Here is a 23,138-nt window from a genome sequence, read left to right as displayed (position 1 = left end):
CTGTCCAGCACTTAGTGGACAGTTCCTACGTTTAGGTTTGTGGTTTGTGCTGCCTGCGCAGACCCCCTGACATTGAGATTCAGGGCATTCAGCCCCTTGCGAGGCCAGTTGGCCTGAGGGACAATCCTAGTGTTGTGCTATATGCATCCTGCGCATTGTAATTTACTGATGTGTGTGATTCCTGCGCAAATGTTCTAACCTGCACCTCTGAATGTGTTTATTGCCTCATGTGCAATTGTTTATGTCCCATTACCTTTGCTAGAAGTGCCCTGATTAGGTATTTTATGTTTATCCCCTTTGCTAAATGTGACCTGCTTAGAGGATTGTTGATGTCCCATTTTATGTTTATCCCCTTTGCTAAGAGTGACCTGCTTAGAGGATTGTTGATGTCCCATTTTATGTTTATCTCCTTTGCTAAATGTGACCTGCTTAGGTGATTGTTTAGGTTTCCTTCCCTTTGCTAAAAGTGACCTGCTTAGGTGTTGGTATTCCTTCCTTAGGTCCTGATGATAAGGTCCTAGTTCCCTGCGTGATTTTCCTACAGTGTTTAGGGTTGCGTAGGAGGTATTTACTCTTTACCAGTGATTACTGGTTGTGTGCTACATGTACTATTTTGGTGCTAATCATTATATGTTTATGTGCTAGGTGTATACCTACAAGTATTATTTCTAACAAGTGCCTACCCCTGACAGTGGTCCATGTGGCCCTGTCCTGTACATAATCCCTTGTAAATTCTGCCCGTGCCTGTTGGCACATTGTAAAGTTTGTGTGTTATCTAATGTGTTTTTACAATAATACAAAGGCTATTTTTTATATAACCTTGTGTGGAGTTTCCTTTGTGGTGGGCCTTGGGTGTTGTTGCTGGGGTGCGTGCGCAAATACTTAACTCATACCGCCTCCAAGTTTCGCCTTGCTGCTCGCGCCACGTTACCTAGAGGGTGAGCAGGGGTTATCTTGGCGTGTAACTCCCTTGCCCTGATTTAGGAGTGGTGGTCTCTGACTGACTTTGGCGTGAGCCCTGGCCAGCCAGGGATCCCGTTTCTAACATTGGCGGCAAGCGGTGAGGATAAGGATTTGTGTTTGCGTTGTACCACAGTGGCGACAGGCCGCACTTCAAAGCTCTACATTTTTAGATAACCACATTTTGGGGATTATTGTTTTTTAGGTGAAGATCAGTATTGCTTCTCCTGAAAGGTGTCATTTTGTATTTCTGTCCAGTACATTTGTTCCCCGCCCTGCTCCCAGAGTTTGGTACCTGTGTCACTTGTGGTCAGGTTGAGAAAATCAGGGGTGGTAGAAACTGCCTTACCGGTCCGAGGGGAGGGTTGTGTGTGAATGAGTGGTGTGTTACACTGGACAGAGGAGTGCAAGTTCTCTGAGATAGGAATCTTGCTGAATTTTGTTGATTGTATTCTCCTGTTTAGCTCAGACCCCCAGGTTCCCTGTGTCAAAACTTTTCTTGAGAATGTCCGCCAAATTGGAGCCAGTTTTTGATCTCTGTGGTCTTTTTAGGTACAGTAGATTAGAGCTGGTCAGATTCTGTTAAAAGGGAGGCATAGAGGTGAGTGAGTTGGATACTCAGTCCCAGCTTAGGGACAGCCTGATCCTGTGGCAAAAGGATCAGTGGGATCTTGAGCACAGTGAGAGAGATGGGGCCCGGGCCGCACGCCATGAGGGTGGTGAGTCTGTGGGGAGCCCTGAAGATTCTGATGAAGAATGTGAGTTGGATGGTGATGACAGTGGATGGATGTCAGCAGAAAGTGAGGACCCCATAGATAGGGAGTCCCTTGCTGGGTCCAGTGTCAGTACCAGCGCCCTATCCCTTACCCTGTCCCCAGAGGAGTGGTTGGATAGGAAGGCTGAGAGGGCCTTGTTCAGGGAGAAGGTAGCCCTAGAGAGTAGGTTACCCCCTGAGAGCAGTTGTAATTGTCTGGATTCCCCAGGGAGGGTGGAGTCCAGTGGTGGCAGCTTTTTAAATATGAGTGCAGACAGTCCCACTCCCAGTTCCCCGAGTATAGTACCTGCTTCCCCCGCAGGAGAGTTTGGGTTGAAGTTCAGGAGACTTAGGAAACTGCCTCATCAGTCTTGGGAAGACTTTGAGGATGAGTGTTGTGAAGCACTGTTTGATTGGAGAAAGGCTCACCTGAACGACAAGTCTGGCAGTTTGTTTAGCATGGTTTTCACAGAGCACCTGCTCAGTTATTGTGTGCCAGAGTTGCGCCAGCACCTGTTGAAGGTTGGATCGTTTATTGCATGTGAGCTTGCAGAGGAAGCAGACCGATGGGAAAGTGCAAGAGGTTCCTTAGCGCCGCTAGTGAGTGATTCTAACAATAGTGGGTCAGGTTTCCTCCAACCCAGTGTGGTGGAGGAGGGTGAGAGTAGCCCAGCTAGGTCCCAGTATAGTGAGGAGGGTGTAGGGGCTTCCTGCCTGTCTCAGTGGAGTGGGAGTGAGTGTGAGACCCAGAGTCCCCAGATGCCCGAAGCCCTGCCTCAGAGCCTGGATGGTTTCTTTAGGGAACACCAGGGTGGGGACCTAAGCTTACCTGTTAGTCCACTTGAGGGAGATCTCCTAGTGTGTGGAGGACCTGGAGCATCTGTAAGCGGAGCTTCCATGGTTATAGAGTCTGGCAGTACTGCTCCAGTAGGGATGGTACAGAAGTCCAGTGAAAGGAGTGATTGGGGGATAGGATGTGAGTCCCCAGAAGTCCTGGAATGCCAGGCAGTGGTTCCACCAAAGGTTCTAGACCGGAGGTTGGAGGTCCAGGTTCAGGGTTTGCCTGACCTGAAGGGTGGGAATACTGTAATCAGTGTCCTGACCAGTTCTTTTTCCAGAGGTACCCCCCCGGTTGGGAGGGAGCAGGACTCTGGAAGGGGGTGCAGAGGGTGGGAGAGCCCACCTCTGACCCTGGTACCACCTGAGGGGTTAAACCCTAGGTTTGGAGAATGGTGTTTAGAGGGTACCCCTCGCAGGAGGCGGAGGAACCCTAGGAGAAAAGGTAAGGGGAGGAGAGCCTTCCCTGAGACTCCTGGTCCACCTAAGGTTGTAGACCCTAGGCTGGAGAACCAGTGGCAGTCTAGCCCTGTCTTGCAGACAGGAAGAGTGGAAAATGGCTGTTATGTGCCAGGGGTTACTACCCCCCACTTTGTGAGTAGGCAGGAACCAGTGGCACCTGGGTGGCCTAGGGCCTGGTCCTGGCCGAGGGCAGCTGGAGAGTACCAGTGGGGTAGTCCAGTTAGTCCCTACCATAGTTTTAGAAAGAACCCCAGGGGTTCACCGTGGCGTAAAACAGGAGGGTGTCCCTGCAGTTGCGGGCCCGCGTCCGTGTTTTATCGCCCCAAGCAGGGAAGTCCATCACGGTGGTGATTGGTCTGCCCTGCGTTTTGGCTGGAAGGGGGTTGTGTTGGACTTGGCCCTTAAGGCAGGTTCACCCCTAATCTTTTTTCTTTTAATCTGTGATCTATGTGGATGATTTTCTGGTCTGTGCGCACTTTTTCCCTGTGTCCCAGAGTAAAGTGCGTGCATGTAGTTAGGCTGGCCTGCTCTCCCATAGGAATGCATGGGGAATGTCTGTGTCCCTAGTAGTTCCTGATGCGTGGGGAGTGCATGCTCGAATTTGGTATGTGCGAGCTCGTGGGAATGAATGCTTCGCAATGATGTATGTGGCATGTGTAGAAATGCCACTTCTAGGACTTGGCATATTAATGTAAAATATGCCTGCCATGTGATTGGCTGGAGCTGGCTGGTGAGCCTGGCTCCAGGAAGGCTGGATGGGTCTGCCCGGTGGTAAGTGTGAGATTAGCATGTTGATGGCTTGGGAGGAGTGCACCTGGTCCCTGATGGGCCTGGACTTTCCCCACGCAATGCTGGCTCCACCCCCTGTAGTGCGACTGATGTCCCTAGCCCTGCCAGTGAATGAAATGGGTGGTTGAGCTATCAAGGGTGCTCCAAAACCAGCTGCAACTGGTTTCTCCCCCACCCTGCACCATGAGACAAAGGGATTTTACTGTATAATAAGGGGCTGTGTCCCCATACAAGTTGTTCTTCTGGGTTCTCTTCTAGGATCCTTGCCAGAGGGGGATGCTGCTGCTGCTGGGGCCAGGAGGACCGCCACTTGGACTGTCTCCCTGCCTGGAGACCCAGTGTGCTGGCTCTGGCCCTGCCTTGCCCCTCTGCCTGCCTCCAGACCCTGCTGGAGCTTTTGCTGTGTCTATACTTCTGAGAGCGCTGCTCTCTTGCCTTTAGCGCTGTGAGCGCTTTTCCCTGCCCTGAAGCGCTTGGGAGCGGTGTGGATTGCCCCTAGCTCTAGAGAGCGCTTTATTTTACTTATTGCGCTAGGAAGTGCTTTTGTTGCCCAGCCGGTGCCCACCCGTCGTTTGCCCGCTTGGATTGCCGATTTGCGGCGCATAGCGAGTGCCCACCTCGCTTTATTTTTTCATTTAAAAGCCGGAGCCCACCCGGCATTGCCCCGTTCTTGGATATTTAAATTTTCACGAGGGAGCCCACTCCTCGGATACTCTGAGCCCGCCTGCCTGTCTGAAGCGAGCCGCCGCGCTGCCCGCCGCGACCCGGAAGTATTGGGCCGACCGGCCAATCCCAGCGCGGCCCCCTCGAGGCCGACCGGAAGTCCCGCCCCACAGCCGAGCAGCGCGAAGGGAAGCAGCCTGCCGCGTCCCGGGAGGCTTCCGAGTGAAGAGGAGCCACCGCAGAGCCCAGCTGCCAGCAAGCCGGTGAGTGCCTGGAAAGGGAGAGGGGCGTCGGGACACATTACCGGTGTCCGCCCCTCCCCCGTAGCGCGACCTCGCGCTCGTGAATATTTGGAGCCCGAGGCTCCTGGGGCAAGTTGCGTATTTTGAGCCTGAGAGGCTCTTGGGGCAGTAATTGATTCCAGAGTCCCCCGTGAGGGACTCCAACGAAGCCGGCCAGTTTGAATTAAGAGCCCCGAGGCTCTGAGGGGCATAGTTGTTTGTTGAGCCCCGAGGCTCCCCACGCCCACAATTGTATTTCAAGCCAGAGAAGCTCGTGGGGCCACATCTGTTCTAAAGCCCACGAGGCTCCAAGCCCATAATTGTATTTACGAGCCCCGAGGCTCGAGGGGGCATTCATTATTCTGAGCCCTGAGAGGCTCCCCGCCCACATCATTATTTTGAGAGCGCTGAAGCTCTAAGGCGCTACATTTGTTTTGCGAGCCCTGAGAGGCTCTTAGGGGACACAGGCAGTTAGTTGGTCAGAGCCTCGTGGCTCCCACGCTGTGTCTCCCCACCTGTGTTCTTGAGCCCACGTGGCTCCAACGTTTGCCCAGCTGTGATTCACAACTGTCCAGCACTTAGTGGACAGTTGCTACGTTTAGGTTTGTGGTTTGTGCTGCCTGCGCAGACCCCCTGACATTGAGACTCAGGGCATTCAGCCCCTTGCGAGGCCAGTTGGCCTAATGGACAATCCTAGTGTTGTGCTATATGCACCCTGCGCATTGTAATTTACTGATGTGTGTGATTCCTGCGCAAATGTTCTAACCTGCACCTCTGAATGTGTTTAATGCCTCATGTGCAATTGTTTATGTCCCATTACCTTTGCTAGAAGTTCCCTGCTTAGGTATTTTATGTTTATCCCCTTTGCTAAATGTGACCTGCTTAGAGGATTGTTGATGTCCCATTTTATGTTTATCCCCTTTGCTAAGAGTGACCTGCTTAGAGGATTGTTGATGTCCCATTTTATGTTTATCTCCTTTGCTAAATGTGACCTGCTTAGGTGATTGTTTAGGTTTCCTTCCCTTTGCTAAAAGTGACCTGCTTAGGTGTTGGTATTCCTTCCTTAGGTCCTGATGATAAGGTCCTAGTTCCCTGCCTGATTTTCCTACAGTGTTTAGGGTTGCGTAGGAGGTATTTACTCTTTACCAGTGATTACTGGTTGTGTGCTACATGTACTATTTTGGTGCTAATCATTATATGTTTATGTGCTAAGTGTATACCTACAAGTATTATTTCTAACAAGTGCCTACCCCTGACAGTGGTCCATGTGGCCCTGTCCTGTACATAATCCCTTGTAAATTCTGCCCGTGCCTGTTGGCACATTGTAAAGTTTGTGTGTTATCTAATGTGTTTTTACTATAATACAAAGGCTATTTTTTATATAACCTTGTGTGGAGTTTCCTTTGTGGTGGGCCTTGGGTGTTGTTGCTGGGGTGCGTGCGCAAATACTTAACTCATACCGCCTCCAAGTTTAGCCTTGCTGCTCGCGCCACGTTACCTAGAGGGTGAGCAGGGGTTATCTTGGGGTGTAACTCCCTTGCCCTGACTTAGGAGTGGTGGTCTCTGACTGACTTTGGCGTGAGCCCTGGCCAGCCAGGGATCCCGTTTCTAACACATCTTTTTGGGATATCATTAGGATTTTTTACCCAAGTAACTCTCGCCAGAAATTGGTGTTAGAGAAAATATTGCACAGTCTGAAGTTAAAACATTATTTAGAGATATTCTCTGGAATTAAAACCTGAACAACCCTTGTCAGAAATCTTCAGGATACACAATAACTACATTACCAGCTTTGCTCCAGTGAAGGAGCTGCTTCACCTTGAGTTGTGGTTGTTGCTTCATGATGACATCCTGTTTGACAGGCCTTTCCAGAGATAAATACAGAGTCTTGCTACAGAGAGCTGTCAGGTGAAACACATGTTTGCTTAGAGAACTGAAAGTTATTTAATTCCATATTTGAACACTGATACTTGATCTCTGTCCTTCCTTTACTGGGTCTCACCTCAGGCTCCTTTATTTCTAGCCCACCTAATTTCCCTCAACCGTGTTCCATGAAAAAAACATATCCCATCTCATTGGTTGGCATAGAAATCTCAGGACTAAAGGTAGGATAATTTACTTCCCCTATGTCAAGTACTCTTTACATTTTATTGGGTAAATCAGGGTTGGTTAGTTTGTGTGTCAAGGTTTGCAGGTTCTCTTCCCTGAAGGCCCCTTCTTTACCATCTCCCACTTCATCTTCATGGCGACCATATCAAGGTTAGAGTTGTGTTAGCTACCATACTGCTTCTGCACATGTATCCCAGTTTACTGACATTAGGACACACTTTCTTATGGAAAAAAGGTTTGTGAATCTGGTCTTGAGAGTTCAATGTATGAAAGAAATGGAATGTTAGCTGTTCTGTACTTTTGAGGAAGGGCCCAGGGTGTGTGGGAAGCCACTTTGTATGGTGTGTGAACCTCAAGACTGACAACAGAGGGTAACTAAGGATTGAAAGAGAATAGTGTGGGGAAGACAAACCCCAATTTAGTATTACACAGCATGTTTACTTAATATGCTATTATAAAAACTAAATTAATAAGCCAAAACAATACTTTATCGAAAAAGAGGGGAAGTACCCCATCACAAATTCAATGTGTGACCTCCAGGGCAATTATTTGACCTTTGAGAGATCAAGTGACTTTCTGCCTTGCACCTGCTGCTAAAGAACCTTCCAAATCATTATAGGTTTAGTAGCAGGGACTGGAGGTGAATTGAGAAAGTCAGTGCATTTTTACTTGTGAGGCTGAGGTTAAGGACATCTGGCACTAACAACTTTGTTGCCCAGATGCTGAAGGGGGTTGATAGTTATCAATTGCCCTTCTTGGATTTATTCTCAGCCTCTTATTGATGGGTTGGGCAATTAAAAACAGTTAATAACCTCTGCAAAAGATATTAACTACTAAAAATGTCCTGATCAGAGAACAATTGTGCCGAATTATTCAGGGTATTTATACAGTATTAACTTAATTCAAGATGAAAGTGATGAACGTTTAATATAACATGGAGATATGTAACAGGCACAGAGGCCCACATGCATCAAGCATTTTTGTAGTCGCAAACGGTGCGATTCCTTAAAATCGTCCGTTTGCGAATGCAAAAGTGCTTTTTGGGATGCATGAAGCAATTTTAGAATTCGTAACATGTTTGCGAGTTCTAAAATTGCGGGTGCTTTTAAGAAGTCGCAGATGTGCGATTTCTTAAAAGCAATGCATCATTAAATTTAAAACTGTAAATTCGCAATTAGGGTGCCAAATTTACCGAGTGGTTGAACCACTCGGTAAATTTGGAAAAAGTGTTTAAAATGCTTAAAATGTTTTTTTTTCAACATTCATGTTTCACACACACATGTCCTTAGGACATGTGTGTGTGAAACATGATGCGAAAAATACATTTCAGGGGTGCATGGGGGGGGTCCTTTGGACCCCCCCCTGCACCCATGAAATTTTCAAAGTGCCACTCGCAATTCCCATTGACTCCTATGGGCCTTTTGGCCCATAGGAATCAATGGGAATTGCGAAAATTAACTTAAGAATTCGGTATTCATTTGGGATTCGGTAAAAATTGCGATTTTTACCGAATCACAAATGAATACCGAAAATAATGATGCATAGCATTTTGCACTTCTTAATTTGCGATTCCTTATTTTTCGCAAATTAGGAAGTGCAAAATGTCACAATGATGCATGTGGGCCAGAGTGTTTGGAATGGAAAACTGTTTAGCTTGAGAAAAGCATACATACTATACATTCTGGGCCCGATTCACAGAACTAACTTAAAACAAAATCCTAAACTTACTACTTTTGGTATTCACAGAAGTTAGGATTTTGTATTAAGTTTGTCTTAAGACAGACTTAAGACAAAATCCTAACTTAAGTCTGTCTTAAGTCTGTCTTAAGTCTGTCTTAAGACAAACTTAAGACAAAATCCTAACTTCTGTGAATACCAACAGTATTAAGTTTAGGATTTTGTCTTAAGTTAGTTCTGTGAATCGGCCCCTCTATCTTTCTGTTGTTCTTATAACATACTTTGGTATTATGCATTGTTAATATGTTTAAATCTGTAGATAAAAGTACAGAAGAAGAAACTTGCTACCCTTTGCCCATTTGTACAGACTGTGCCATGGTAGAAAGTCCACCTACCTGTCTGTGGCAGGCAGAAGCTGGTGACCATTTCCGGTGCCCCTTTCATAAAACCCATAAACTCATTCGACCCAGTCACTCGGGTGACGACAGACATCCGCTGCAGACTGGAGGAAAATGGGAACTGGTGCATAATGGCAACTCCATCAACTGGCACCTTTGATAAAAACATTTAACAATACAGTCATCCATTAATGCAGAGACGCAATGCATATCTGTTTAGTTAACATTCTAAAGAAGACTGCAACTAAGGTACTTGATTACTTCTAGTGGAAAATCTCACTTAATCATTGGAACAATTTAAATTTCCTTTTTTATGCTGCATGTGGAAGGAGGAGGGAGTTGAAAGATGCATTTTGCCTTTTTTTCTTACACCTTCCTAATTAAAGAAAATATAAAAATCCATTGTTCTTCTCAAAATGAATTTTTTTTTACCATTGACTTGCCAGATACTCAATGACAAGAATGTAAGGACTGATGAAATCATACAAATGTATACACTATCAACCTATATATCGAATTTACTAATTCTGAAGACATTTCAGACCATGAAGTGCTCAGTGTAAACATAAACACCAACTAATTAATTTGTGTTGATAAACTATTGTGAGAAATTGGGTTGTTGGGTGACAGCCATTTTTTGGGAAAAAACTGCTCTGAAAATCAAGAGGAGACCAACCTGCTCCTCACTCTGTCAAAGGTGCATCGCTGGTCGACCTGACAAATCAATTCTGCATTATATCAGTCCACCACAAAGAATGAATCAATAGGATGGTGGAGATCCTTTAGTTGTACTTGGATGGAGAATGAATGAATGAATGAATGAATGAATGAATGAATGAATGACTCACATTTAAAGAAAAAGAGCCCACAATCATCATATTGTTAAAAAGACCTCAATAAAAATGCAACTTTCCCTCCACTTTTGTCTCATCAGTTCCCTGAGCCCTTGTCCTCGCCAGTGATATTTTTCTTAAGATGTCCTTACTTTTTATGAATGAAGCTGCCAGTGTGCAAAAAGCTACAGTAAAAGGATGAAATTTGGAGAGCGAACAACAACTAACTGTAAAGTGCTCGAGCCTGTGTCCCTGACAACAACATTTATCTTAGACGCTGTTGCTTGACGCCAGCCCCTACACCCTCCAGGTGCAACTATTGTATCTTAACCGTTGTATTGATTCATCTTTTGTGGGGGATGGGTAGCATTCAGAGGGGACTTTGTAGACATTATTTTCTGATTTGTTTATTATTTAAATATGATTTGCTAGATTAATGTTGTTATAGAACTTTATGATTTGTACACTTTAAAACCACACCTATCAAATATAATGAAGTTTTCAATAATTTTTCACTAGTATGTATCGCTACTTTTCTCATTTTAGCGTTACAAACTATTTGTTGAATTGAGGTATGTTTCATTGTATGTTGTCACCTTTTGTTACAAGCAACTGTAGCAGAATTTCTAGAATATTTCCTTTACACAAGTGATTGCTTTGTCAGCTTGTTACCTTTCAATATATTGGGCTGCCCTATAGTGAAATGAACTTTCTAAAAGTACCATTTTCAAAATTGTAACTTAAATCCGACTTTTCCATTAAAGATGATTTTAAATCATAAATCATAATACTTAGGCACCAAATATGAATTTCCTACCTCTTCCTAATCAAAAATAAGCACTTATTAAATGTAATAAAGCAGCCTAAAGGCATACTAATCCTAATCCTAATTTACTAGTAATCCTAGTAAATTTTCCCACAAATGTAGGCAAAAATCAGTAGTCAGTGCAAACACTCTAAGCAGTCTAGTTGACACAGCTAGCAGGTGCCTTCCACAGTAGGGTCTAACAGAATGGAAGTGCATGGCTAGAAACAATAGACTACCTTTGCAGCTCTGGGTCCTGGCTTGATCCCCACGGATGAGGATGAGCCGTCTTTGTCCTTATCGGTGGTGCAGTTCTCAATAGTCTAAGAAAAATAAAAGAGACTGAACAACATGGAAAATATCAACATGCAGCAAAAAACATTTGAGAGAGAAGATACTTAGAATTTTTATCATAAGTCAACTGTGCTATTTCTAATTTAATTTCTAATTTAAAATATTTCTAGAGCGCAGCGTACACCTTGCGGTTTCTTGGCGCTAGGGGGATCAGCAACTGAGGGAAAGAGACCAGAAAAAGATAAAGGGGATACTGAGGGAGTTTAAGTGGGGAAGGCCTGGCTGAAGAGGAAAGTTTTCAGATCTTTACGAAATGGGAGATACTGAGTGGCAGAGCGGGGGTGGTCAGGGAGTGAGTTCCAGAAAGTTGGAGCCAGGGTGGAGAAATTGGCCCCGCCCCACTTTTTACGAGTGAAGCGAGGGATCTGAAGGAGGGACTTGGAGGAAGACCGAAGTTCTCTTGCAGGTACATAAGGCTTGATTAATGAAGAGATGAAAGCGGGGGCAGTGCCCTGGCGGGCCTGGAAGACCATGCAGCCGATCTTGAAGAGGGAACGTTCTTTTATAGGGAGCCAGTGAAGCTCCCTGAGAAGAGGGGTGGAATGGTGATAACGAGGGAGGCCGTACACCAGCCGGGCTGCCTGGTTCTAGATAGTCTGGAGTCTACGCAAACTGTACGCGGGGATGCCATGGTAGAGAGCGTTTGCGTAGTCCAGTCACGATATCACTAGTGCGGCCATGATGATCTTGAGTGCCTGGGGGGAAAAGAAGCGGGAGACGGTGCGGATAGTGCGGAGAGTGAGGAAGCAGGAGGATACCACGGAACTAATTTGTGAGTGGAGGGTGAGCTGGTTGTTTATTTTGACACCGAGTGTTTTGACCGTGGTGGAGGGGGTAGGTGCGGAGCCAAGAGAGGGGGGCCAGAAGAGAGAGTTCCAGGGGCTGGACGAACCACCAGTGAGAACCAACTCAGTTTTGTCCTTTGGCTTTGACTTTCCAAGGCAAAGAAATAAATGATGAGGTCAAGCAAGTTCTACAAAGAGCAGACTAATTATAAACAGGCCCAATGGAAGAACTGACACAATTATGAGGCAAGAAAATGCCAATTGTGCTTAATAATGTCTCAAGGTCTGTGTCAATATTATTTTACTGTTTTGATGTTTTTGTAATTACACTTATTACTGTTTGTGCTAAGGTTTCACCACATTAATACCCTGAGGTAAAAAATAGGCCAAGGCATAATTGTATTCATACTGGCATAATTCATGTAATTTAGGGAATTTCGCATTATGCTTGTTATGTGAATTTCCAGAGTTTACGCCGTTACACCAGTTGCTCTGTTCACTATAAAATATGGCACAGGAGTGTAGGAACAATGTGACCAACCAGAATGCAATCAACTATTGCTCCGGGTTATTGTGTTTTTCAAGCTATTTTTTGTGCAAATTGATGCAAGGACACAGTTCATGCTAAAATATTACAATGAATGACGAATTTGCATTTTGGGTATTTATATGCAAATTCACATAATCTTCCCCTATGTTTAGATAATTACATGAATGCAAATTATGCGAATTTCACACTCGCCTTTTGGCGTCAGGATGCTCGTAGGGTTGCAGGGCGCTCTATTAATGTGGAATACATACATACATAGATTTTTTTTTATTGAAATGGCTTTATGTGGTAGGCAGTCTTAACAGCTACTATAGTACCTATGAAGTTCAGCTACTAGTACCCAGGAACTTTACCAAATTTCTCCTCTTTCTTCACAGATATTTTTACGACGATGTTCCACACTAGAAAAACTATGGGGCATATTATCAAGAAAGGTGATAAAATTATCGCCGCTTTAGCGGCAGAAAACTGCAGCTAAAGCGGCGATAATGGGCTTGATAATATGCTCCATGGAATTCCAATTGAAGCCCATGTTAGATGTCCTTCACATCATTTTATCGCCTGTCTTGATAATATGCCCCTATCTGTTTTGCAGATCACGATGATGTGCCTTCCAGATTGCGTCGGCAGATTTGTGTAAGGGGTATTTGCATTTCTATATGAAACAAGCTGGTGGTAGCATTTCATTTAGTACCATCCAAAACAAGGAAAACATGTTTTTTAGATTGAAAATGGTGCTAACATCTGGCACTGTACGATTTATTGACGTCAAACTCATAACTGCCACCAGCTTTTACTGCTGGAAACATAAGTACATCAGAAGCAAATTGTTTACCTGATCCAATGCCTTTTATTTTTCCTAGGGTAAGTTTCCTTCTCTCCCCTATGCCTGAAGGGTTGTCAGCTGGTTGACAATCCACTAGGTTTAAGGTTGGGCGAATCAGTGCATTGCCACTGTCATTTATTTTGTTTCGTTCCAGAGAAAACAATGTACTTGTGGCTAAACCCTTGATCCAATACCCTGTTGAATGCAGGGGTAGGAGAGGGGCCTGGAAGCATTCTAGTTTCTAATCTGGAATCCCTTTCATACCAAATGTGTGCTGTGGGTTTTAAAACGGTGTTGTAAGTCAACACAATACCTGCTTTTTCCACCTATTACCATCAATTTCCTGCACTTCCTGAAGCAGAACATCTGTCAAGGAGGCACACATTTCCACATGAGTAAGCTCTTTTTTTCTAAGAATTCCTGATACTGTAAATGAGAATTTTTGAAATGCATCAACTTTTCGTCATATTTGTAAGTACTAGCTGATGTGACCAATGTATTCAGTGAGATTTATCCTATTTCAAATTGTTTCATTCATGAGTTATATGTCATCATACACACTCGTTGCAAGTAGCTCAATTATTCATGTGAGATGTTTGGAATTGATTGGGTGTAATAATTATCACCTATTATAAGTTGGCCAATAATAAAGGGCAGAACATGAGGTCCTTAGTGCTTATCACACCAACTTCTGAATGTCCCACTAATTAGTCACCAGTGTTCTTACTTCAAATTCCAGCAGGTTTGCCCGACCAAAATTAAACTGGGGGTGCATATTCATTACACCCATAATGGATGGGGTGTGATAACAGAAAGGCAAACTAATAATTCACATATATGCCATAATAGGAGCCCACATGGGTTGTATGATGAAATCACACATGACATTACAATGCATGCCTTAACAACACAAGTAATTACAACAACCACGTCAGTACCACGCATACTTTTATAACATGTGCCTTAACCATGCATACACCCACTCACCCAACCACTCACTCACCCATATATCTACTCGTACCATTAGTCACTCACCCATACAGCAACTCACACAGACACACTCTTACCCATACAGCTACTACATTCCTACTTATTTACCTGTACAGTCTCTCAAACACCCATTCGCACACCCATTCAGCCTCTAAACAAACTAATTCACTCACCCATACAACCAATCACACACTCAGTCACACACCCACAAAATGAGTTACATACCACTTTATATCCATACAAGTACTCACACATCCACTAACTCATCCATACAAACACATACTCTCCAATAAAGACACTCACACACCAATTCACTTAACCAAACTCCTACTGAAAGGGCCACTTACTCACCCATACAGCGCACTTACACATCCAGTCACTCACTCATACAGCCATTTGTACATCTACTGATTCATTCATACAGTCACTCACACACCCAATCACCCACTCATACAGCCACTGACACATCCACTCACCCACCACTACAGCCACTGATACTGACACTCACTTACCCACACAGCTACTGATACACCCACTTAAAACACCCATACAGCCACTCACACACCCACTCACACACCCATAGGATGTATGTCGTTACAACGCATACTTTTACTCCGCATACCATTACAACGCGGTTTTTACAACGCATACCATTACAACGCATAGCGCTTTGAGGTGCTGGATAGTGGTAAGTATAATTTACTATTCTAACTCCAGTCCCCGTGGACCCTAGGGAAGGTGTTGGATAGTAAATTAAACTTACCTCTTATCCTAGAGCGCCCCCCAGCGCAATGCGTTGTAATGTCATGCGTTGTAATGCCCGCGTTGTAATGGTAGTGCGGAGTAAAAGTTGCGTTGTAACGGGTGTATACCACACCCATATAGCCACTCAGATGCCCACTCACACACAGATATGATAAGCCACACACATATTATATGTTAAAAGTAGTATCACTAATAGTAGTACACCTAGTATACTAATTAAATGTTTGTAGTAGCTTAGTATAGATGTTTAACACTCATAAACTCTTGAAAAACATTACACTCACTGAATGATGTCCTCAGTGATGTCATTTGAGATGTCACTGACCATGTCATGAGTAATGTAATATGTGAGATCAGAAGCAGTGCTTGCAGGGCCATAAGTTATATTTAGCTCAGGTAACTATAACTGCTGAATTTCACTGGTTTTGTATGAGTGACAGCTAAACCTCACTATAACGCCCCGGTAACCTTTGATTTTTTCAGTGAATTTCTAAGGTGTTTCAAATTCTATTTCTTAACTATAACGTCAATGTAACCTTTGGTATTTTAAGTGAATGTCTAAGTTTTTATTATTAGTAGTCATGTATGCAGAGTGGTAGAGAAAGTGGGAGGGGTCTTGGACCAGATTTCAGCAATCGCACCTTGTGTGACTTACTGGGGGTAACAGGAAGGCTTGTTGGACGTCAAGGGCCCCAAGCATGCAATGGGACTTCATTTCCAACCAGTAGTGTGCCAGGAGGTGTGTTTCCAGAGTGGTAGAGAAATGGGCTGGCCTGTGATGACCCCTCAGCAATCCTGCTGTATGGGACTTACTGCAGGTAATAGGAGGGGTAGTTGTCCCCTCAGCTGTCAAGGGGACTTTATCCCCTAACTAGTAGAGCTCCAGGAGGCGTGTTTGCAGAGTGGAGGTGAAAGGGAGCAGGGTCTCCAGCAACTTGCTGGGTTCAGCTGATTTGGGCCCTGGGGACCCTATCCCCCTGCCCCCCTCCTTTCTTGGATATTGTCCTGGGCAGGCGGTGGTCCCCAGGGCTGTGAGAGGGGACTCTGCGGCCCCCGCATTCAATTTAAGAAAACCTTCAACCTTTAATCCCATAACCATCATAAACACGAAAGGTTCCCTTGCCACCCAAAACTCAAACCCAACCTAGTCCCTAAAAATGCCCTTGCCACCCATAATCCCATTACCACCCTAAACCCATAAAATTCCCTTCCCACCCAAAACCCCTTACCCACCATAAACCCTACAAGTGCCCTTGTTACCGAAAAACCCATACCCCAAACACTAAAAATACACTTGCCAACCTAAAAACCATACCCAAACTAAACATTCATAAAGTCCTTGCCAACCAAAAGCCCAAAACAACCCTAAAACCTAAAAAATCCATTTCCATCCAAAAACCAATACCAATCCAAAACCCTAGAAATGCCCTTGTCACCACAAACCCCCAAACCCCATATCCCAAACCCTAAAAATTCCTATGCCATCCAAAACTCATGCCCACCCAAGAACCCATACCCACCTTAAACCCTAAAAATGCCCTCGCAACTCAAATTCCCATACCTACCCTAAACCTCTAAAAATGCTCTTCCCAGCCAAAAATATGTATACACACATGCATATACATACAATGCACTTACGTTTATACTTAGATGAGGCATGCTAATGGCATGTGGTGTAAAGGCAGGTCATGGCAAAAAAAACTGTGTGGTAAAGCTGCATGTGTTTTTAAGCTTTTGTTGTGATGGCATGTGTTGTTCATACCACATTGTAATTGATGTTTCCTGTAACAAAGGCTAATGTTTCTTTTTTTGATGTATGATTCCAAAATCACCAATGTTTATTTGCATATCTTAATTATTCTGCATTACCCAATTGGTTCCTTCAAACATCTTCAGGTCCAGTGGATCTCCCTGCAGTTTACCATCCAGAAAGATGAGTGAGTGGCAGCTGGCCAGGGCAGCTAACAGTGGACTCCAGGGTAATGCATCGCTATCACTGAACTTATGAACTTTCTGAAAACTGGGGCAAAAAAGAAACCAGAGATAAGCAATGTATCAACTTTGTATCAGTTGGAAAAATGCAGAAAACAAACCCCACACATTGATTTAAACATTATATGAATTGTAACATCTGGCTATTGATTTAGTTGATTGTCTACTAGAAGTGAAACCAAGTCTGACAGCGATCTTTGATAATTCTGACCCAAAACAATAGTCCTGTTCCTAAATCTCATAATGAGAGCCATGGCTGATGAGTGTTTTCTATTAAAAATCGAGGACGCACCAATCTCAAGGCTCTCCAAGAGAGGTTTCAGTGCTCTTCATCTTGATCAAACCATCAGTAAATCTTTGTTGGACGCGATTCTCACCTCCAAATGAACAAGCACCGAAGGATATTGTTTAAAAAAAAGACATTCAGTATGTGGGGGCAGAGCTTCCCTCCTGTCATGAATCTTTTTGTTTTTTGGCACAGTGATGAGCAGGCACTGTGCTGATGCCACACTGTCAAAACAAAAATCAGCCAGCGTCATTAGGCGCTGTCCACTGTCACATTGGTTGGTGCTTGGGCATACATGTCTGTCCTTGTGGACCAATCAGTGCAGGAGAACCACCGCTGAACAAGGGTCAATGTCTCCCAAATGAACTCCTGCCTAGGGGTTGTCCCAGGACTGCAATCCCCAAGCAAGACTACCCCACCATATACTAGGAAAGACATTTCTTGGGGGGTGGCCCCACTCGATGCCAAGGAAAAATGGTAAAAAGAAGATTGGGCGTGCAGACCTGGCCAGGCATTGGACCATGCACCAACGCGTTATAGCATAATGGCCTGAGCACTATTTGCGCCCCTCAGGTATTTACCCTCAATCTGGTTCCCAGGGGGCAAAAAGCCCACTTGACCCCAGGGGCATTATTAAAAAAAGCAGTGTTCACCCATGCCTAGAGCTGTGCTCCCACCCCATAACAGACCTCAAAGTCTTTCTCACTGACTCCCCTCGGAGAGGGGGAAATTGGGGGATTTACTCCAATCTGTGCAAGTGATATTTAAAAAACCAAGGAAGAACCATCTTCTTGCCACCTCTTCAAGAGTCGTGAGTATTACTATCCATTTGGCAAGCAAAAGGAATTACGATTCTCGTGGGCACACTTTTGACATATGTCCTGGCAGAGAGGATGTAAAACCCAATTTCTTTCTCACTTGCCATGGTGAAAGCTGCTCTATTTGGGCTCCACGACAGCCGGCAACCAGGGAACCCTAAGAATGCTTCCATTTCTGGAACACAGAGATCCAGCTGTTCAGGATGGTCCAGGGTGCATGAATTCCACTACATGTTCCAATAGAGAATACCTCGCAAACATCAAACTTTGGCTAAAATTATGCATTTTCCTTGCATTTCTGTGAAGAAAGTCAGGGAATCGGGGAGATCCACAAAATTACTACTACCCAATATACCCATAGGTAAACTGATAAGAAGTGCTGCAACATCTAAACTAGGGTTCAGCACTGGGATGGACTGAGGTGGAAGAAGCCTTGGCAGCTAAGGAGTTAATGAGTTCATGATTTTTTTTAAATGTGTGTGACTATTCTTCCTCCACAAGTCCCTCTGTTAGATTTATATTAATCACTATGGGCCATATGTAGGTGGCCCAATACCATTTGGTAACGGTGAAATTCGTTAAATTTCAGCGTTACAGAACAGTAAATAGGCATTTGTGATGTAGGGAGGATTCAGTATTAAGGAATCGGTAAATACCGATTCCTTAAAACCGATTCCTTATGGCCTTGCATTTAAGGAATCAGTAATACCGATTCCTTAAATACAGGTAGCACTTAAAACAGTTCACCTCAGCCTTAAGGAATCGCTATTTACCACCAACTCCAAGTAGGTGGTAAATAGCGATTTCCTTTCAAAAACTACTTTTTTGCTTTTTGAAATGTGCCATGTGGCACACATCCATGCCCTTAGGGCATACATGTGTGCCACATGTGCACACATGCACATTTCAGGGGTGCAACACTTGAAATACCCCCCGGTATTACCGATTCGGTAATACTGAATGTCCTTACATTCATTCCTACAGGCCTCCAGGCCCATAGGAATGAATGGGTAGGTATTCCTTATTACCGAATCGGTAATACCGATTCGGTAATAAGGAATATTCAGGCAGATGCATCAAGCAAAATACCTCCCGGTAAAATAGCGATTCGGTAAAACAGGCCGATACCGACCGCAAAAACCCAAAATGCAATGCATCAACACAAATCGGTAAATAATAAAGAATCGCAAAAAAAATCCCCTCTGTATTTTACCGATTCGCTATCCAGCCATTCGGAAATAACGAAAACCAAAGCAGGCCCCCGGAAATACCGAATCGCTAATAAAGAATCGCAACGGAATGCATCAAAAATCGCAAATACCGAAACACTCAAAAATTGCTATTTAGCATGAGCTAAATAAGGGGAATCTCAAACTGGAGGTAAAGTTATTTGAATGAGAAAAAAAACATTTTTTTCCTGACAGGTGCTGACAATCAGTAACCCTTTAAAAATGACCATGGAAACCCTGTTAGTCAACCAAAATGGCTGCCCCCTACGTGCTTGTTCAAGGGAGGAGAATCAATGCCCTGGCCCAGCGAAGGAGGATGATCCAGGAAAGGGTCTTCAAGGTGCGCATCACACTGCTGGGGCAAACAGATGAGCAGGTGTACGATAAGTACAGACTCAGCCCTGCCATGATCATGCATCTAATAGCAGACCTGGAACCACAACTGCAGCACCAGACCCTTAGGACCCACGCAATACCAGCCCATGTCCAGGTCCTATGCAGCCTGCACCTGCCGGCATCTGGAAGCTTCCAAGGGGTAATAGCAGAAGCCGGAGGCGTGTCGCAAAGTGCACTATCACGCTTCTTCCACAGGTTTCTGGATGCCATGCTAGCAACGATACATCGCCACATCACCTTCCCCACGACCCCCCAACAGTTGAACCGCACCAAGCGTGAGTTCTACCAGGTGGCACAATTCCCCCATGTGATTGGGTGTGTTGACTGCACCCATGTCCACATCTGTCCTCCCTCAGCCACCGAATACATCTACCGCAACCGGAAGTCATACCATTCCAATAATGTGCAGGTTATGTGCAATGCAAAGCACATCATTACGGACCTCGTAGCCCAATTTCCAGGGAGCACACACAACGCTTACATCTTCCGTCACAGTGGCATCCACAGGTGCCTGATCAACTGTGAATTTGGAGTTGGACACCTACTAGGCACGTATTGATGCAACATCATTTTCTCCATCCTCACATGTACCATTGCATTCATGCCGCTGACCATTCTCTCCCCATCCTGCAGGTGACAGCGCTTATGCCTTGCGTGAGTATCTACTCACTCCCTACCTCAACCCAGCAACACCACAAGAGCAGCTCTACAACAGAGCACGGAATGTGGTGGAGCGCACATTTGGCATCCTCAAGAGTCGCTTCAGAATATTGCACAAGACAGGAGGTGCCTTGCAGTACGACCCAGTGACCTGCTGCCAGATCATAGCTGTCTGTGCCATCCTGCATAACATCGCAACAAGAAGGGGGATACCCATAGAGGTGTACGGTGAGGACGAGCTACGTGCACAGCAACCCCCCCACAACACCGACAGGCACATGTGCCCAACCCAGCAGAAGGGCAAAGGAGGCGGACATACATCACACGGCATCACTTCTGAGACAGGTAAGAAAGAGCCATGACAAGATCATATGCATTGCAAGGGTTTAATGCCCATTAACACCTGACTGGTGCTGATTAATGTAACAGAAACATGATGCAGCGTAAATTAAATCAAAAGAGAAAATGTCCATTGACAACACAGGTGCTGCATTTGGCACTACAGTTGGCCCATGGTTACCTCACCATGGCCAGGGAGCCATTGCATCATGGCTATTTACGTTTGCCACGGACACCCAGCCTCCTGTCCCGTGACTCCTCAACATCTCCTTGATGACCTTTTGTGGCTGGTGCGCTGCGCGCGCTGCGCGCGCTGCGCCTCCTCCCGCTTGTCTCAGGCATAGTGACGCTGCTCGCACTTGAGGCTGCCTCACTCGCCTCATCCCCTCCCACACTGCTGATACTGGCAGTTCCAGACTGCAGATGTTCCACTGCAGTGGTCACTCTATCGAGGGTCCTTGCCACATCCCCACAATAATGGCCCATGTCCACCTGCAGGGACACCGATCGGCGGGCTACCACAGCTGTGCTGTTGCACAGCTTCTTGATGGCCTTAATTGTGGCATTGGTACTGAGTGAGTACTGCTCATGTCTCCGTCGCTCACTCCGTTGGCCTGCAACAACAGCGCGTGTGAGTTCGTGTAGGCATGCCTTAATGTCATTGTTGCCCTCTGCAATGGCTGTGGTCAGCTCTCGCACAGCGTCAGTCATTGATGCAAATCTGTTGGACATTCTTGTCATGCTCATTTTCATTGCACCCATGTGTTTTGCCTGTAGGCGCTGAACACGCAGCATCCGGCTCTCCACGACTCCATACACATCTTCAGGATCTACTGTTGTCGCTGCAGCCTACCCAGGGATCCGGCCCGCTGTCTAGCTCGCAGACGTGCTGTTGTTCGGGCGGTTGGTGTGACGACAGCCTGCTGCTGTACATTAGTGGCTGCTGGCCTCAGCTCCGTCTCCATCTCCTACAGGGAGGGGACATTTGCCCTGCGGCTATGTGTGGTTGGCAGGACTGTAGGAGGGGGAGGTGGTGTTGGTGTTCCTGTCCGCAGTGGAGGTGGTGGTGGTGTTGGTGTTCCTGTCCGCAGTGGAGGTGGTGGTGGTGGTGGTGTTCTTGTCCGCGGTGGAGGTGGTGGTGGTGGGGGTCTTGTCCGCGGTGGTGGTGTTGGTGGTGATGTTTGCGGTGGTGGTGAAGGGGAAGGACTGCCTCCATGTTCCAGCATGTTCTCCGCATCGGTCACCACTGGGGTCTCACAAATGACTAGGCGGCCGCTGTCATCTGATTCCATGGGGGAGGCATCTGTGTGTGAAACAGAGCATTGTTATGAATTTGTGGATGTTGTAATTTTTAGCATTTGTCATCTACATAAAGGACATATTGGGACTGACATTTGGCCCTTTGCTGCTGTTTTCATGTCATGCACCTCAGGGGTCAGACATGAGCCCTTTCATGTTATGACTACAACTCCCATGATGCAACACTCTGTTGAGGGATTGTGCTTTAGGCACGGCTACTTGTGCACTGTGTTTGGCTTGGGGAAATGGGCAGGGGTTGACAAGACGCTGCATATCTGCGTTGGCATGCATCTTACCTTGTCCGCCTACCACAGCACCAGAGGAGTCCAGTTGGGTGACCCCCACAACAGCCTCCGGTTTGATTGTGGACTCCACAAGGTCCTCGAGGGCTGTGTTCGGTGTCACATTGGAGGACCCACCACCTGTGCCAGCCGCATCCTTCACCCTTTCCGCAATCTTCTCATTGGCCCTTTTGCGGAGATCGTACCACCGTTTTTTAAGGTCCTCGATGCTGCGGTGGGTGACTCCGACAGCATTCACGCTGTCCTTGATGCGCAGCCACATCCTGCGCTTATCCGCCTCTGGCACCTTCAGGGAGACCTTTCCAAACAGTCTTTCATGCCTGCTGCTGACACCCTCTATTAGTATCTCAAGTTCCTTGTCAGAGAACTTTCGTTTTCTCTTCCTGGGGGTGTCCTTTCCCTTGGGTGCTTCTTTCTCCATGATGCACTGCTGTGCAGGTCCTGGATACTGCTGGCTATGTATTGCTCCTCTGCTCCTGTGCTCGGCCTCCTCCTCCTCCTCTGAGCTCCTCAGGTCACCGAGTGAAGCATGGGCTGTGCTACTTCCTGGTTGTGATGTCATCAGCCTGCTTCCGAAGCGCCGCGTCTTTTTACCGATTTTGCTAATACCGATTTCGTTAATACCGATTCGGTATTTGCTAATTCGGTATTCATGTTATCGCAATTTGTTACCGATTTTTACCGATTCAGTAATATTTTGCGATTTTCTTGATGCATCGCGGTTTGCATGTCCTTATTAGCGATTCCTTATTTTTCGGTAATAAGGACTTGGATTACCGAATTTTGATGCATCTGCCAGATAAACAATTCAGTATTTTTTACAGAATTATTAGCTACATCCGGAATACCGATTCCTAAATACCGAATCAGTAAAATTCGATATTTAGGAACCGGTATTTCCCTATTACCTACATCTAGCCCTATGTTGTTTTCCAGCCAGAGGCATGTCGTCGCCTGTAGGGTGAAAATACTGTAGACA

General features: G+C 45.6%; 1 protein-coding gene across 1 annotated transcript in view; it reads right to left on the bottom strand.

Annotated features, from left to right (window-relative positions):
- LOC147684258 (putative cation-transporting ATPase 13A4) overlaps positions 1–23,138 on the bottom strand; it is a 415,657-nt gene that overhangs the window by 217,756 nt on the left and 174,763 nt on the right. The window contains exons 14-16 of the mRNA XM_086944655.1: positions 16,708–16,858; positions 10,808–10,891; positions 8,928–9,084 (exon numbers count right to left, since the gene is read on the bottom strand). Of these exons, the coding sequence (XP_086800781.1) occupies positions 8,928–9,084; positions 10,808–10,891; positions 16,708–16,858 (392 nt within the window). The remainder of the gene's footprint in view (positions 1–8,927; positions 9,085–10,807; positions 10,892–16,707; positions 16,859–23,138) is intronic.

The sequence above is a fragment of the Lissotriton vulgaris genome, chromosome 11 (assembly GCF_964263255.1).
Source record: "Lissotriton vulgaris chromosome 11, aLisVul1.2, whole genome shotgun sequence".
In the NCBI taxonomy this organism is placed as follows: Eukaryota; Metazoa; Chordata; class Amphibia; order Caudata; family Salamandridae; genus Lissotriton; species Lissotriton vulgaris.
This window is presented reverse-complemented; position numbering and strand designations above follow the sequence as displayed.